Genomic DNA, 15,132 nt, shown 5'->3' on the forward strand with positions numbered 1-15,132 from the left:
AAATGAGACCCCACATTCCACATGAGTGAAATAAGCCTCAGATCACTCTAAGTCTGCACTTAGGCAGGAGGCAAAAGGTGACAGGAAAGTAATTCACAAAAACAAGCCCAGCATTTGCATAGCACCATAAAATCTTTGGGAGTCTTACATATATTAATTCATTTGAGCCAAACACCACTCTGGGAGGGAGATGGGACAACATCCAGATAGGAGCCAGCCAGGCACAGGCCAATGCTTTTTAGTGTTTGTTCTACTTAAGAAATCTTGGCTGTAAAGAAGCCGATGGAGGAAGCCAGGATGATCGGGTCAAGGTTACCTTCTTCCCAGGGACTGGCTGTCTACCTCACGGCAACACCGCTCCCCTCTCCACCCTGTAAGCAGTAAGAGTGCTTTTGAAAAGCTGTAAAGAAAGCCACACTGTATTTTCAACATTCGAGGGAAGCTCCTTGTTTAAGGCATGGTTTCTCAGCAGCAGCAATACTGATCCTTTGGACAGGGTGGTTCTTTGTTGTGGTTGTAGGAGGTTTAACAGGATCTCTGGCATCTACTCTCTAGACAGCAGTAGCACCCCTCCAACTGTGACAACTGAAAATGTCTCCCAACACTGCCAAATGTTCAGGTTGGGGGCAAAACCTCCACTAACGGAGAGGCTCTGATTTCAAGGAATCCTGTGGTAAATCCACTTAAATGGCAGAGGTAGTCATTTAAAGGAGCAGGGAAATATTTTAGGAAAAAAAACTTTTTTTCAGATACAAATGATTTTGACATTAGCTCGGAAAAATATATATTTGAGTTTCAGTAATCTCTGCAGGTTCAGCAGAGACTACTAAAATCATATGTTATTGCCATAAACTCCCAAGGCACCAGGATACTGTTTACCCCAGATAGGCAAAACCTCTCTTGCCATCCATTCCAGGAGATGTCTCCAAAATCCTCAACCACCTCTTGCCTCTCTCTCTTACCACTAGAGTTTCGTAAAGCCTTTTACTGGGAACCAGTCCCTTTAGATTCACTCTCAATCATCGAGTTACTTTCCGCATCTAACAAACAATCAAAGAAAGAAAAATACCCCAGCACTGTGAGAAGGAAGGGCACTAGCAGAGCTTGTCTTTAGAGCTCTGCCATCCTTCTGAGTCACAGTTACAACCCAGGTTGAATCTGCACAAATAGACTCAGCATTTCAGCCTTTTCTTTTGAAAGGAAAGAGGCCCCTGTCCTGACATGTGTCTTCTGGAGGTGGAGAGAGATACTGTGAAAGAGATATGGTAATGGTTCTAATGTCTTTACATGCACAAGCACAGGTGACTGTGTTGAGGATTGGAGAGTCCGTAACATGAAACATTACAAAACCAGATTCTACCCAATAGAATGGGCACTTAAGGAGTTAACACATTCTGGAGGTTGTTAGTTTAACTATTTCATTCAAGCTTTCTGTGGTTGTTAAGCCATTGCTCGAGGAAGATGAGTGTTAGTTATTCTTACTTTAAAAGATTCTACTTCAGCATCTGATGCAAAGAGCCAATTCATTGGAAAAGACCCTGATTCTGGCAAAGTTTGAAGGCAAAAGGAACAAGAGGCAGCAGAGGATAAAATGGTTAGATAGCATCACTGACTCAATGGACATGAACAGTAGTACCTGGGAGATAGTTAGTAGAGGGGAGAAGGAAATAGCAACACACTCCAGTATTCTTGCCTGGAGAATCCTGTGGACAGAGGAGCCTGGTAGGCTGCTGTCCATGGGGTCACACAGAGTCGGACACGACTGAAGTGACTTAGCATGCATGCATGCATTGGAGAAGGAGATGGCAACCCACTCCAGTATTCCTGCCTGGAGAATTCCAGAGACAGAGGAGCCTGGTGGGCTGCTGTCCATGGGTCGCACAGAGTCAGACACGACTGAAGTGACTTAGCAGCAGCAGCATCAGTTAGTAGGGGACAGAGGAGCCAGGTGTACTGCAGTCTATGGGGTGGCAAAACGTCAGACACTAGTTTGTGACCAACTTCAGCATAAAAGTCATTCTAACCAATGGAAGGTCCAATATAATTAAAGAGAGGTGTCTAAATTATTCTTAAGAAATCACTTTCCTTATGTCAGAGGAAGTACTGCTGGTCTTTTGAGATTTTTATTAAATTCTCCCCAAGAATAGTAGACACAGCTTGCCCTGAGAAAAAAAACCCTGAACCATAGTAGTAATGGTTTTTTCTATGCACATATGTGTGGTGGCCCTAAAGGAACACTGTGCGTCTTTCCTAAATGGAGCTGCTTATCCATAGCTAAAAAGTCCCTCAACAGTTTGTTTAACAGATGGAATAGCCAGGTATACTTTAAAAAAAAAAAAAAGCATGTATCTTCTCTGATCCATGGAATGGAACACTATGATCTTTAAGTATTTATTATATGGCAGGCCCTCAACTCCATCTTCTGAGTAATTTTATCTAATATTATTCCTTTAGTTCTTTAAGTTTTGCTAAACAACAAAAAAAGATTTTTTGTTTTTCTAAGTTTAGGAAAGTTAGTTTTTGGTGATAACTAATTTTCCAAAAGCTCCATTTCCAGCTCACAAACATGAATCAATGAATTTTTGGAATGTGTTTGTCTGAAAAGCATGCTGTATTTTTTAATGAAAATTTAATTTGGGGGATCCAGTAACTCCGGCATGGTCATCTGTAAATCAGCTTTTTCTGTAGTGTCAAATTAGTTTGAAACAACAGGCAACTAAGCATATTATTTTACTTAACATGTCAGGCAAAAGGGGAATAACAGCCTGAAACTGTTGTGAAGTGGCATCAAGGCTAATGCTGACTAAATAACAAATACCTGTTATTCCCTTAAACCTAGCTTAAACAATACTGAAAATCTACCCAAAAAAATACTACATTGTCAAAGTCTTGGATGCAAGGGTGTGATTTAGCATTTTCACTTCTATGAAGCACTATGAACTGTGTACCAGTATCGTAGAATGAATGAATGACATCTAAAAATTTAGTCTATTCTCTGTGATTTGTGCTAATGAAGAATAAAAGGCATATTAAATTAAACCCATAATTAACCCAAAATAATCGGTTATCTTATCCAATTCATTACTTACAAGAGGAGGAAGCACCAAAATTGTCCTCTTACTGCTTCTTCCCATTCTTTGGAAAAAGTGCGAAAGATCAGTGAAATGACCAAAAGGTTGGCAGCAGGCGGAGAAAAGAAAAACAAAGCAAACAGCAGGATCTGAAAACTCATGTAATCAGCCTCTGAAAATGCAAAGCTATTTGGGAGAATTAAAAGGCAAATAATATGAAAATCTTGGGACTGAGTTTTAAATACATTCCTTTTTATAAGATTTTGATGTCTGATTGATGTCACAGTTCTCTATGATGGGTAATGTGGAAAGAGATGACAGAATTTAGCCATCTTAAGCTCAGGAATGTAGCACAGAAGTGTTAATTAATACACATGGAGCAGTGATCACAAGTAAAACTCCATGACATTAAATAAAACATAAGTACTAGAGATGTCTTCAAAAATTACTGTGTAGTGTACAGAATGGTTTATGATACTAGATTCCTTCTCCGGTAGCACTAATGAGAGAGCAGAAAAGACTTCTGCATTCATATCTCAACCAAATGGAAAAACCCCATCAGGGAACCTTTTTCACAACAGTTGGCCATCAGTCTCAGAGAGATATGTAGAAAACACCTCTGTACAATTCCATTTTACTGTTTAAAATTCTCATCCTTCTTTCAGAAATGTCAGTACACCATATCCATGGACTGTTTATTTTCTTCGAATCAGGTGGTAGAAAACCTCCAAAGATTCTAACGAGGCAGGATAGAAAGCATCAAACACGCTATCCCCCTGGAAACTCAGCTTTCCCTGATAAGAAACTCAGCCTGAAGAGTATTTTAGATTATGACAAATGATTAACTATGCTTTTACTTTTCTGATCACTGGCTACCCAGTACTGAACAAAATGTACCACAACTAAAGAACATACGTAACACAATTAAGTATGTATTGGTGCTTCTTCATCCTCTTTTTTAATGCTTCTTGAGAATTAAAAGACAAACATTTGTGAAGGGAAATGAAATTTCAAAAAGTTTTTCACAAACTTAAGGCACACCCTATGTGGGCTATGGAAAGTTTTTCAAGAGACACTGTCAAATCCTATCACCCAGGAGAGCAGTAGAACAAGATAAGCCAGAGAAAAGGTTCATAAGAAAGATTCAGAAATGGTTTGACATAACAGGCTTGCAAAAAAACTTGACTACAAAGCCAGTAATTTACCTTCAACAGGATAAGCAAAGGCAAACCAGCTTCATTTATAAGGAGGTTTAGCCCTGGACTAGTATACTGATATTTCCTGTTTCTCTTCCAGGAGGTGATGACAAAGAACACTTTGAATCAGTTCAGACGCTCAGTTGTGTCCGACTCTTTGCAACCCCATGGACTGCAGCACAACAGGCACCTCTGTCCATCACCAACTCCCAGAGCTTGCTTAAACTCATGTCCATCGATGCCATCCAACCATCTCATCCTCTGTTGTCCCCTTCTCCCCCAGCCTTCAATCTTTCCCAGCATCAGGGTCTTGTCCAAAGAAAAGACTGGAAATCCAAACACTTTGGATAGACTGTAGTTTTCTCTAAAACTCAGCATTTAATCTGCTTATGATCAAATAAACAATGTGATAAACTCTTAAGAGCAGGAATCACATAGATTTATGCAGTCTCTAAGCTGTGTATAAATTAAGCACACCGTGAAAGTTATGATAGTGCTGATAAGTAGAAAGGTCATGGAAACAGAATTTATCCAGGTCAAGTAAACTACTGCCATTTGAGATTCTGAAGGCTACATCCTCATGCAGCATTTGGTATGCCTGAATGAGAACGAACTTGTCAACTGGAATTTATCTTAAAATTTTATCCAGGGGTTCAGTTTCAAGTACAGAAAATGAACAATGTCTCATTCTGCTACAACAAACACAACTACTTCAGGAAAAGCCATCTTTTCAACTGCATTTTTCTTACCAGCAACTTTTAGGGGTGAGAACGTGGGGGAGAGACCCTTCTGAATAAATAGAGTGTGTGTAGAGAAAGTCACTTAACTACACCTCTAGAAACTATCTTTCACCTGAGGGAATGCAGCTTCAAAACCAGGCCTGGGCCATCTACTCTCTAAACAGGCTACTATGTGTGTGCTCAGTCATGTCCTGCTTGCAACCCCATGGACTGTAGCCCACCAGGCTCCTGTGTCCATGGGATTTCCCAGGCAAGAATACTGGAGTGGGTCGCCATTTCCTTCTCCAGGGGATCTTCCCAACCCAGGGATCGAACCCACATCTCCTGCCTCTCTTGCAGGTGGATTCTATACCACTATGCCACCTGGGAAGACCAAAGGGGCTATTATGGACCCATACAAAAACCTAAGCCCTTTCCAGGAGGCTGGAGCCAAGGAAGATTTCTATGTCTCCTCACCCACTCTGCTTCTGGTTTGCTTGCTTGTTTTTCATGCCCATGCTTGTAAATGTGAAAGATAAGAAAACAAATCAAAAGAGGTAAGCCTTGATTAGACTGCCTTCTGAACCCAAATCAAGCAGAAAGAGAACTAATCAATATTTAGTACTTTAGACATATTGGCCCTAAGAAGGTAAACAATAGCAATAAAACAGAAAAAAAAATCCTATTCATCTTTATTTTTATCATCACCATTATTATTATTTGATTCTGGCTGATTGCTGCTTTTTCTTTAAGGCCTTCCAAATAGAGAGCTCAACCTGAGAACTAAATATAGTTGCTCTGGGCCCCCTCTCCCAGAGCCCAACTAAAATCTAGCTGCTAATTCAAGATCAACGTTTTCTTTGCAACCTGTTCTCAAGATTGGTACCTCATAAACAGGCCAAGTTGAAATACTCTTTCATTTCAGGGATCTATGTAAAATTTTGAACTAATTATCTTTAAAGCAAAAATAACTTGTAGGGGAGGATGTTAACTTTTCCCCTTTATTTTATGTGGTACATAGAATTCACATGCAACTCGGCTTAAGATTGAAGGCTATTGATTTTCATCACACTCATCACACAAACTTGTGCCACATATCAATGGGAGATGCACGTATGAAATACACTTGAAGCTAAAATATACTCTTATACATCAGTCTCATCAATAGGCTAAATTATTGTCATAAAATTGACAGAAGAATGTTATTTTCAGGCAATCATTTTTCAAGTTTAGCTGTTAACTTGCTGAACTGGGATTCGCCATGAAATTTACAGCTTACGACTCCTCTATTCAAGTAAGCTCTATCTTTTCATTTTCAAAAGCAAGCTCTGGCTTGGGCTAGCTATGTCCTTCCAGATAACGTCAGGACCCTGTGCTGTCTCCCACCTGCGGGTGTATCATAACCCAGGCGCGCGCACCAGGAGTCCCCCTTCTCTACCCCTCCCAGGGCCCATATGGCCCCCACGAGGGAACACAACCCAAACGCTAAAACTTTCTGGTTGCAAACTCTACTGCTCTCGCCTGCGATCAAAAGCGACCGGGCACCGGCTTTTGTTCCCGCGTTGCCCAGCTGGCGCGGTAGTCCTCCAATCCTCCAATCCCGAAAGGTCGGCAGAGAGGCGGTGGGACTAAAATTTTGGAGCCTCCCCAAAGAAGCCCATTCCTACACAATCCGAGCGCGTGGGGCTTACAAAAAAACAGGAAAAGAGGGCGTGTAGCAGGCAAGGATGACATTCTCAGTGCCTTTCAAATGCTACTTGAGTTTTAGGTACAAAAGTGAGTCTCCTCGTCCGTGGAAGGGCGCTAAAGGGGGCGAGGAGTGGGAGACGGCGCGGACCCGGAGAGATATGGGTACCACCAGGGCGCGCGAGATACAGTCGAGATGCAGGTCCGCCCCGCCTCCGGGTACAATCAGAAAAGCTAGGGTGTCAGTGGTTTTCGGCTTCCTGTTTGTAAGGCGAGAACCTCCCTCCCTGACTCTGTGACCGTCGTTCTTCCTCCCCACCGTGTCCGCCTCTTCGCGCACGGGCGCCGGGGGAGCGCGGGTCCCCAGGGGAGGGGCAGGGCCGCGGGGCGCAGCGCCCCTCCCAGCCGGGCGGCCTCCCGAGCCGAGCCCCGCCGCCAAGCGGACAAAGCGCCTCCCGCTCCCTCCCCCACGGCCGCGTTCCAGAAGGGAGGGGGAAGGCGGGCTCGAGGAAGGTGGGAGGAGGAAAAGGAGGGGGGGCGGCCAAGGAAAAGGAGGAGGGAAGGTGCTGCCGGCGGGACTGGGCAGGATCGCGCCGAGGAGGGAGGGGAGGGAGGAGGGGCTGGGCGGCCTCGGAGAACCCGGAGGAGGGAAGGATTCTTGAAGCCCAAGATAAACAAATTGTTCCTCTTCACGTGCGGGGTGGGGGAGGTGGGGAGTGAGAGCAGTGGCCTCTCCTCTTCCCCTCCCCCAAGCCGGCTCTTTGTCACGGAACGCCCGGCGAAAGCCGGCGCCTGCACCCGCACCACCCAGGGTGCCTACGACCCCCGGACGGGGGACATGCGCTATTGATAAGCCGCACACCGACAGGGCCTCCCGCGCCGCCGATCGAGGTGCGGTCTGCGGGTTAAACAGGCGAAGGCGCGCGGCCCCGCTGCGCTCCCGGTTTCCCACCGCCCGCCCCACCCCGCACACGCGCGCAACCCGAAGCAGGGCGGCGCGGCGGGGGAGGGGGCTGCAGACACCTTTCCCAAACTTCCGGCTCCCCCCGCCCCCACCAACCCCGAAAGGAAAGCAAAAGAACCGGAGAGTGGAGATAGGAGAAAGGATTCTACCCTCAGGGTTAGGGGGTGAGAACTGCCCCTTCCTCCGGAGAAGTTAAGCCATTGGCTGTTCCTCCTACCTCGAACCCACCCACCCAGCCATTTAAGCCTCTTTCACCTCCCCGCTACCTTCCACTCCTCCAGGCTTATCAGACAGGCCCGGAAAGTTGGTGGGGAACGGGGCGGGAGACAGAAGCGGAGAAAGCTCCGTGCAAGCAAGTTTAAGAGGAGTGGGGGAGAGAATCCCCAGCGAAGTTGCGTGGCGGGGACTCTCGGCGCTAGCCCAGGGAGTCTCTCTCCCCTCCCGCCCCGGCGAGCCGCTCCTGCCTCGACCCTCGGGGCCGCTCCACCTGCCGGGCCAGCTGGGGGTCTCGAACCGCGAGGGAGCGCACCCGCGCCCCTCATCCGCGCGCGCCGCCACCCTCGCTCGTTTCTCACCCACTTCAAAGTTCATTCACAAAACTCTTAGACTTCCTCAGCCCAAAGGGGGTGAGCCGGGGAGAGGAGGCGAGAGCATCTCCGTCCCTCCTCCTCCCCGCGGGGTTCGAGAGCCTGGTGCCCGCCCAGAATCTGCGACAGCATCAATTCCTCCCTACACCCGGCGGATGTGCTGAGCGGGGTGGGCGAAGGGGGACGGGCCTGGGGAGCCCAGGCGGCGAGGTGAGGGATGGGGTAAGGAGCGGTGAGGAGGAGGAGCGAGGTTTCAACTCGGTACACTCTTTCAAATCGGTATCTAAGAAAGGGAGAAGGGGGTAAAACTTTTCCAGTGCCTTACTCCGACGCTCCTCTAGGCTCCCTCCGCCCCTTGCAGTCGTGACTGGCTTCCCCCCCTTCTCGCCCCCTCTTCCCCAAATCTGACAACACTGACAGATTAACAGGTAGCGGCGACGGCAGCTTTTACCTCAAAAAAGTTGACGTTAACCCTTCGGCTTCTGCCCACCTTGCCCGCCGTACAAATCAGATCCCCGCGCCCCCTTGTTAAGAAGCTCCACGCGCCCCCCCCCCCCCTTCATGCGCGCGCCCCGTGCCCGCTGCCAGCGCGCTCTCACCATGATCAGCGTGTGGTTCCTCTGCTCCGCCGAGGCAGCCTCCGCATCTTGCTGGGGTTTGCTCTGGTGCTGTTGCTTGCCGGCGCCGGCGCCCGATTTCTTGGCCCTCTGCTCCAAGGTCCGCTGGTAGAGGTTCACGGTGTCCCGGCGCTCCAGCTCCAGCTGCTCCACCTGAGCCTGCTGGTACCTGTTCTCGCAGTTGACGTGGTGGCGCCGGCAGCCCTCGATGCGCTGGCGGAGCCGCTCCACCACCGTGCTGTGCTTGGGGACGGCCGCCGATCCGCCGCCCGGGCCCCCGGAGCCGCCGCTGCCGCAGCCGGCAGCGGGGTGACTGCTACACGGAGCAGTGGGAGTACTATTGGGAGTATTATTCACACCGATCCCGGCCCCGCCGAGGCTGCTGTTCAGGCTACTGTTGATGCAAATACTACTGCCATTCGCGGCAGCAGCGGGGGCCGCGAAATCCCCCATCCTGCTCCCCGGGCACACTATTTTGGAAGAACTTTTTTTATCCACCCCCTATCAGCCTCCTCCTTGGGTCCAAGGATTAAAATAGTTTAAGTGGAACGCGGGGGAGACGCAAGCACATGGATGGAAACAGCGATCCCGACCGGGCGAAAAAAAAAAGGGGGGGGGGGAGATTTTTGGGGTGGTTTTTTTGTTTCCTTTTTTTAAACTGTAAAGCTCGAGGGGAAAAAAGGGGGGGTGTTATCAGAATACCATCAGACACCTATCAACAAAAAGAATCACAACAAACTGAGCCAGCAGCAAATCGGGTTGCAACTCAAGGGAAGATCCGCTCTTCGCCTGCCTTCTTTTCATAATCCATTATTTTCTAATAAATTCCAAGAGATTTCCGGTGGTTGGCAAGCATTTTCTCCCTACGTACCGAAAAACACAACCCATGTACACACACAAGCATATGCCTCCAGTGCGGACACGCGCGACACACACTCACTCCACACCGCATCGGTAAACGGCAAGCTTGCTTATTGCATTTTCCTTCCACAAAAAAGTTTTGGTGTTTATGCCGCCCCGTGTTCTCAAAGTACTTTGGCTGCTCAGTTGCATTTCACAGGAACCTAGATATCGAATCCTCGGGCTGGGGGAAGTAAACACATGGACAGTCCGAGGCGACTGCAAAAGTAGATCGGTGAAGTCCTTTGCAAAACGCCGCGCGGAGAGCAGCCCCTAACGCTCGGCTGGGCTGCCGCTGCCGCCGCTGCTCCTGCCACCATCACAATGATCAACTGCTCGCCGCCGCCGCCGCCGCCGCCGCCGCCGCCGCCTCCTCCTCCTCTCGCTCCTCCACCTCCTCCTCCTCCTCCATGCCAGCGGAGTGATATCAGGACGCGCGAGCTCAGTAAACACGGCAGCGGCGGCGGCTGGAGGCCGTGAGACAAGCCCGGGGACACGGCGCAAAACCCGGCCCGGACTCGCACCCGGCAGGAGCGGGCGCGGCGCGCACCGGCGCCCGGCACCCAGCTCCCGCCTCCCTCTGCCCTTCCTCCCCGCCCCTCGCACGCCCCCAACCTCACTGCCACCCAGACTGGGGAGTCGGCGCTGGCAGAAAAGAGAACAAGATTCTGGGGGATCTCGGGAATTAATCAACTTTTGACCTGTGTGTGTGTGTGTTTCTGTGTGTGTGCGCGCGCGTGCTCGCGCCTGGGTGTAAGTGTGCGTGTGTGCACGCGCGGACGGTCGCGTGGACGCGCCTGGCTGGATTTCCTTATTCCAAGCGAGGTATCAAGCGATCCCAAGTTGTTGATATACATTTATGCATATAGTGCAGAACTGTGCATGACCAGGCAGAAACATTAAAGCTTCCCAGCAGTTGTCTGTCATCCCTGTCCATGTGGAAAGAAAAAGGCAAATGAGTGGCTTGTTTTAAAAACCCAGGTAATAAGACCTCCGTAGTAGTAATCCTGCTTATGGACACTTTTTCAAACTCTAGGCCAATCTTAACACACAAAAGCGGAATTCGGAACAAAAAGAAATAGGCAACAAAAAACTTGGAATGTTATTTGATTCGCTGTACATGATTGTTGTTATTAGGGCAATTATTGTTTTAGTTACCCCTGGAAAAAAATTAAAATAAAGCAAGCAGGGATTAGAGGTGAGACTAGCAGTACATTTTAACAGACTGTTTTGAACACTAGGCGCTAATGACAGCAGTAATTAAGGGTCCTTCCTAAATCAAGTGGAAAGATTGCAGATTTCATGGACTAAAACTATAGGAAAAACACAGCATTTCACAGTTCCTCATACAAAAACAAAAACAAGCAAAAATAACAGGCACACTTTCTAGATATATTTCTTTCTGTTTAAATGAACTTACAATAAAGTACAATTAAAATGGAATAGCGCCCACAGAAAGTAACCTGGACTTAACCCGTTGCATATATACATAATTTTGAAAAAATTAAAATTGAGGAACAGTTTCTGTGATCATCAGTAGGACAAAATCTTGATTGTGAGCTGTTTGTAATAAGGCATTTTGTATTATCTCAATAAATCTTACAGAATTAGTTTTTTGGGTAAAAATATACCCCAGTTTTCTAAAATAGCCAGGAATAAAAGAACTTTGGATCTCATGCATTAGTCATGAGATCTGATTTAAACCATCTTCATTTCTTGGCATTGCGATTAGCATAGGATGCTATTTCTAACCTCATAATGTCAGCAATAAGAACCAATATTTTTCTTCAATTAATCAGATCTATATGGTGAACTTTATCTTTACCATTCTTTGGATTATACAGTAAAATGGGCAGCAAAATATTGATTAGCATGTTGTGAGGTTACCTCTAAGTAGTGAAACCAATGTAAAAGAGTATCTTTCACTGAAGTTGCCATTCTTTTTCAGAGGGCTAGTTATTTAACATATAATCTTCTGTATCATAACTAACTGCCCCTCCTTCACATCTGTTAGGAAATTAAACTTAAGTTCTATAGCAAAAAAAGTCAGTCCTAATTCTAAAAACATAGAGAAAATTGTAAGAAATTGTAAGAAAATGACATCACGAAGTGGCCTTTGTCTATTTTACACATGCAGTAAATAATATCTCTATTAATTCAGGAAACATATGGCTTCATTGCAGAGAGGAAGCTATGACTCCACATTCATTCACTTTGTGCTCTCTGCACGGGTGTCTAATTCTTACCCCTCCTCCTACCCCACCCAGACAAGACTACAGTTTGATTAACAGAGGCAGTGAGTTTGAGAGTCTTGAGCATTGAGGCTTCTGTCTGGAGACTTGGATTCTAATTCTAGCTTTTTTCCCATGCCTTGGAATTTAACTTTTCATTGAGAGTTTGTCATTCTGAAAAAAAATCCCAACAATAGCAGCAACATGCATTCCCATCAAGTTGTTCACCTCTCCTGTGATGAAAGGAATCCAAAAATACACAAGAATTTGCATCCTTCCCTTTGGGGCATCAGCTGGTGGAGGAGCAGCACACTTTGTGACTTTATCCCAGAGCTCCCCAAAGGCAAGTAGAGCTACTCTTGCACAACCACAGTCTGTTGCTTGAGTTTAGTGCATGAGTGGACTACAACACAAAAAAATGGCTGGCTGACTGTTCATGAGTATATGTACACACATACACATGTACGCATACTGTACCCATCTTTTTTCTCATCACGATGGTGGGAGTGGCTGCCAGAAGCTCTAAGACCAATGTGTGGGGAAAGAAGGACTGTGAAGCCATGTGATGGCCAATGTGGGGAGAATCGTGAAGGAAACTGACCTGTGCAGTAAGTCCTCTACTGTGACACAGTTGAGGTCAGAAACCGCATCCTAACTGCAGGACCATTAGAAGAAAGAAGCAGGAAGTGAACAAGACGTGAGTCTTCAGCAACCGAGGCATACCCTGAACTAGAGGTATCCATCTGCTCCAGTGACTTTAGAAGAAGCAAAGCCTTCTTTACCGGTCAGCTCTAGGTTTGCATATCTTCCTACCAGATTGCCAGCTTTTCTGGCCACCATCCTAAAGATCTGCTCAGAAGTCATTAAGAGAAGTCCAAGTTCTGGGGAAGTGATTTTAGTCTCCTCCTAAAGGACTACCGTGCACTCTGATGATATGACCATCTTTATCTATTATGTGAGCCTGCTACAAAGCCAAACTTCTGGATTGGCGCTATGGACACATAATCGGTGCTATTGCTCTAGAATGGCAAAGAAATCTGAGATGTCATAGCAGTGACGAGAAAGAAATTACATGGTGTATCCCGAGACGTTGATGCTGTCTCCCGGGATGCCAAAGAGAAGGGCTCGATGACCTGTGCCAGGCTGTCCTGAGGCTATGGCTCTGAGTCAAAGCTGGCTCTAAAGTGTTGAACCAGATTCCCTTTTCTTTAGGTCATCTCTGCATCATGCTCCCACGTCCATCTGATAGGGCTCAGCGTCTCAGAGTCAAGAAGGAGGTCTTTGTGTAGAAACTCCAGTGTATGTACCACTTCTTCATCCCTATTAAGGTAGATCAATAGAACTGGCTTCATAATTGTCCCCTAGAGAATACTTGGTGATCAGGGTAAAGCAGGGATCCTCCGCTGCCCACCTACAGGGAAGTCAACCTTTTTATGTGCCCACAGAGTGGGCCCAGGCAGTCCCAGATTACTGACCACACAGGGTTGCCCTCAACCATCTCATAAGAACTATCACCTCAGTAATTCCACAAATATAGTTATGACCTGCTGTGTGTCAGTCACCGGAGTCGTAGGCCCTGGGAATACAGCATGGACAGTGTATAGAACACAGTCCCTGAGGTCCTGGAGGTCAGCATACTAAGGAAAGTAAATCAGACAGAGAAAGACAAATAGCATATGACACCACTTATATGTGGAATTCAAAAAACAGTACACAAGTGAGTTTATTTACAAAACAGAAACAGACTCACGGACAGAAAGCAAACTTATGGTAGAAAACAAACGTGGTTACCGAAGAGGCAGGAGGGGAAAGGGAAACGCTGGGAGTATGAGATTAACAGATACACACTACCATAGATAAAACAAATAAATGACAGGAACCTACGGTATAGCACAAGACCTATATTCAATACCTTGTCATAAACGATGATGAAAAGAATAAAAAAATACAGATACACACATATAACCGAAGCACTTTGCTATACACTTGAAACTTACACAATATTGTAAATCAACTATTGTATATCAGTAAAGAGAAATAAAAGAACACAGTCCCAACTTCAGTGATGGGCAACTAGGGACTTCCCTGGTGAGTGGGTCAATGACTAACACTCCGAGTTCTCATGGCAAAGGGCTGGGTTCAATCCCTGGTCAGGGAACTAGTTCTCCCTTGCCACAGCTACGAGTGCTCCTGCTGAAGATCCCATGTGAGTGCTCAGCCCCTCAGTCGTGTCCTACGCTCTGCAATCCCATTGACTGTAGCCTCCAGGCTCCTCCCTCCATGGGATTCTCCAGGCAAGAATACTGGGGTGGGTTGCCATTCCCTTCTCCAGGGGATCTTCCCAACCCAGGGGTCGAACTCACATCTCTTATGTCTCCTGTATTGGCAGGCAGGTTCTTTACCACTAGTGCCACCTGGGAAGCCCCAAAGATGCCACGTGCCACAACAAAAATGGAATGTCCTACATAGCAGAACTAAGACCCAGTGCAGCCAGATAATACATTAATAAGTTAATGTTTTGTTTTTTTTTTAAATGATGGTCACCTAGACTCAGGACAGTAGATGCAGGGATGAGACTAATATGAAGTGAGTGCAAGAACATACAAAAGAGGCCTCAAGTGCATGCTTGGGAGTCTAAGCAGGCTTCTCCAGAAATCACTCTCATAACTGGGCAGAAGGGAGCAAGCTAAGGCTGGCGGGTGGGGGGATGCGGTGTGGGGGGCACGGTTCGGGGGTACAAAGTGGGGAGCCAGGAAAACCTGGAGCCAGGCTCTGAGGCCCATTGTTCCAGCGAATCCACAGTCGTTCCCTCTCACAGGAGCATGAATGTGAGAGGGTGTGATGAGAAACAAGGCAGAGATTGAAAGAAAAGCACGAACCAGGTCGTGCAAGGCCATCCAGCAGTGCAGACTATATCCTTGGGATCAGGCTGCCATTAGAAGGATTCAAACTGATTTATACATTTTACTTTGGTGATGCAATGGATGCATTATTACACTGTTTCTAGAGTGTGTTCTGAAGAACCCAGTCCTAAGTTTCCCCAGAAAGTCTCCTGAGTCAAGTAAGCTTAGGAGATGATCTGGACTGCATCTCTGTCTAGAAAATTCATAACCATGGTGAAGGCCACAAGAAATCTTGCCACAAAGCATGTTTAACTTTGT

The 15,132-nt window shown here is 46.8% G+C and overlaps 1 protein-coding gene across 1 annotated transcript in view; it reads right to left on the reverse strand.

The window, feature by feature from the left end:
- MAML3 (mastermind like transcriptional coactivator 3) overlaps positions 1-10,072 on the reverse strand; it is a 445,480-nt gene extending 435,408 nt beyond the window's left edge. The window contains exon 1 of the mRNA XM_065904192.1: positions 8,823-10,072. Coding sequence (XP_065760264.1) covers positions 8,823-9,293 — 471 coding nt within the window. The 5' untranslated portion in view covers positions 9,294-10,072. The remainder of the gene's footprint in view (positions 1-8,822) is intronic.
- Between the last annotated feature and the right edge of the window lie 5,060 nt (positions 10,073-15,132).

The sequence above is a fragment of the Muntiacus reevesi genome, chromosome 13 (assembly GCF_963930625.1).
Source record: "Muntiacus reevesi chromosome 13, mMunRee1.1, whole genome shotgun sequence".
Taxonomy (NCBI): domain Eukaryota; kingdom Metazoa; phylum Chordata; class Mammalia; order Artiodactyla; family Cervidae; genus Muntiacus; species Muntiacus reevesi.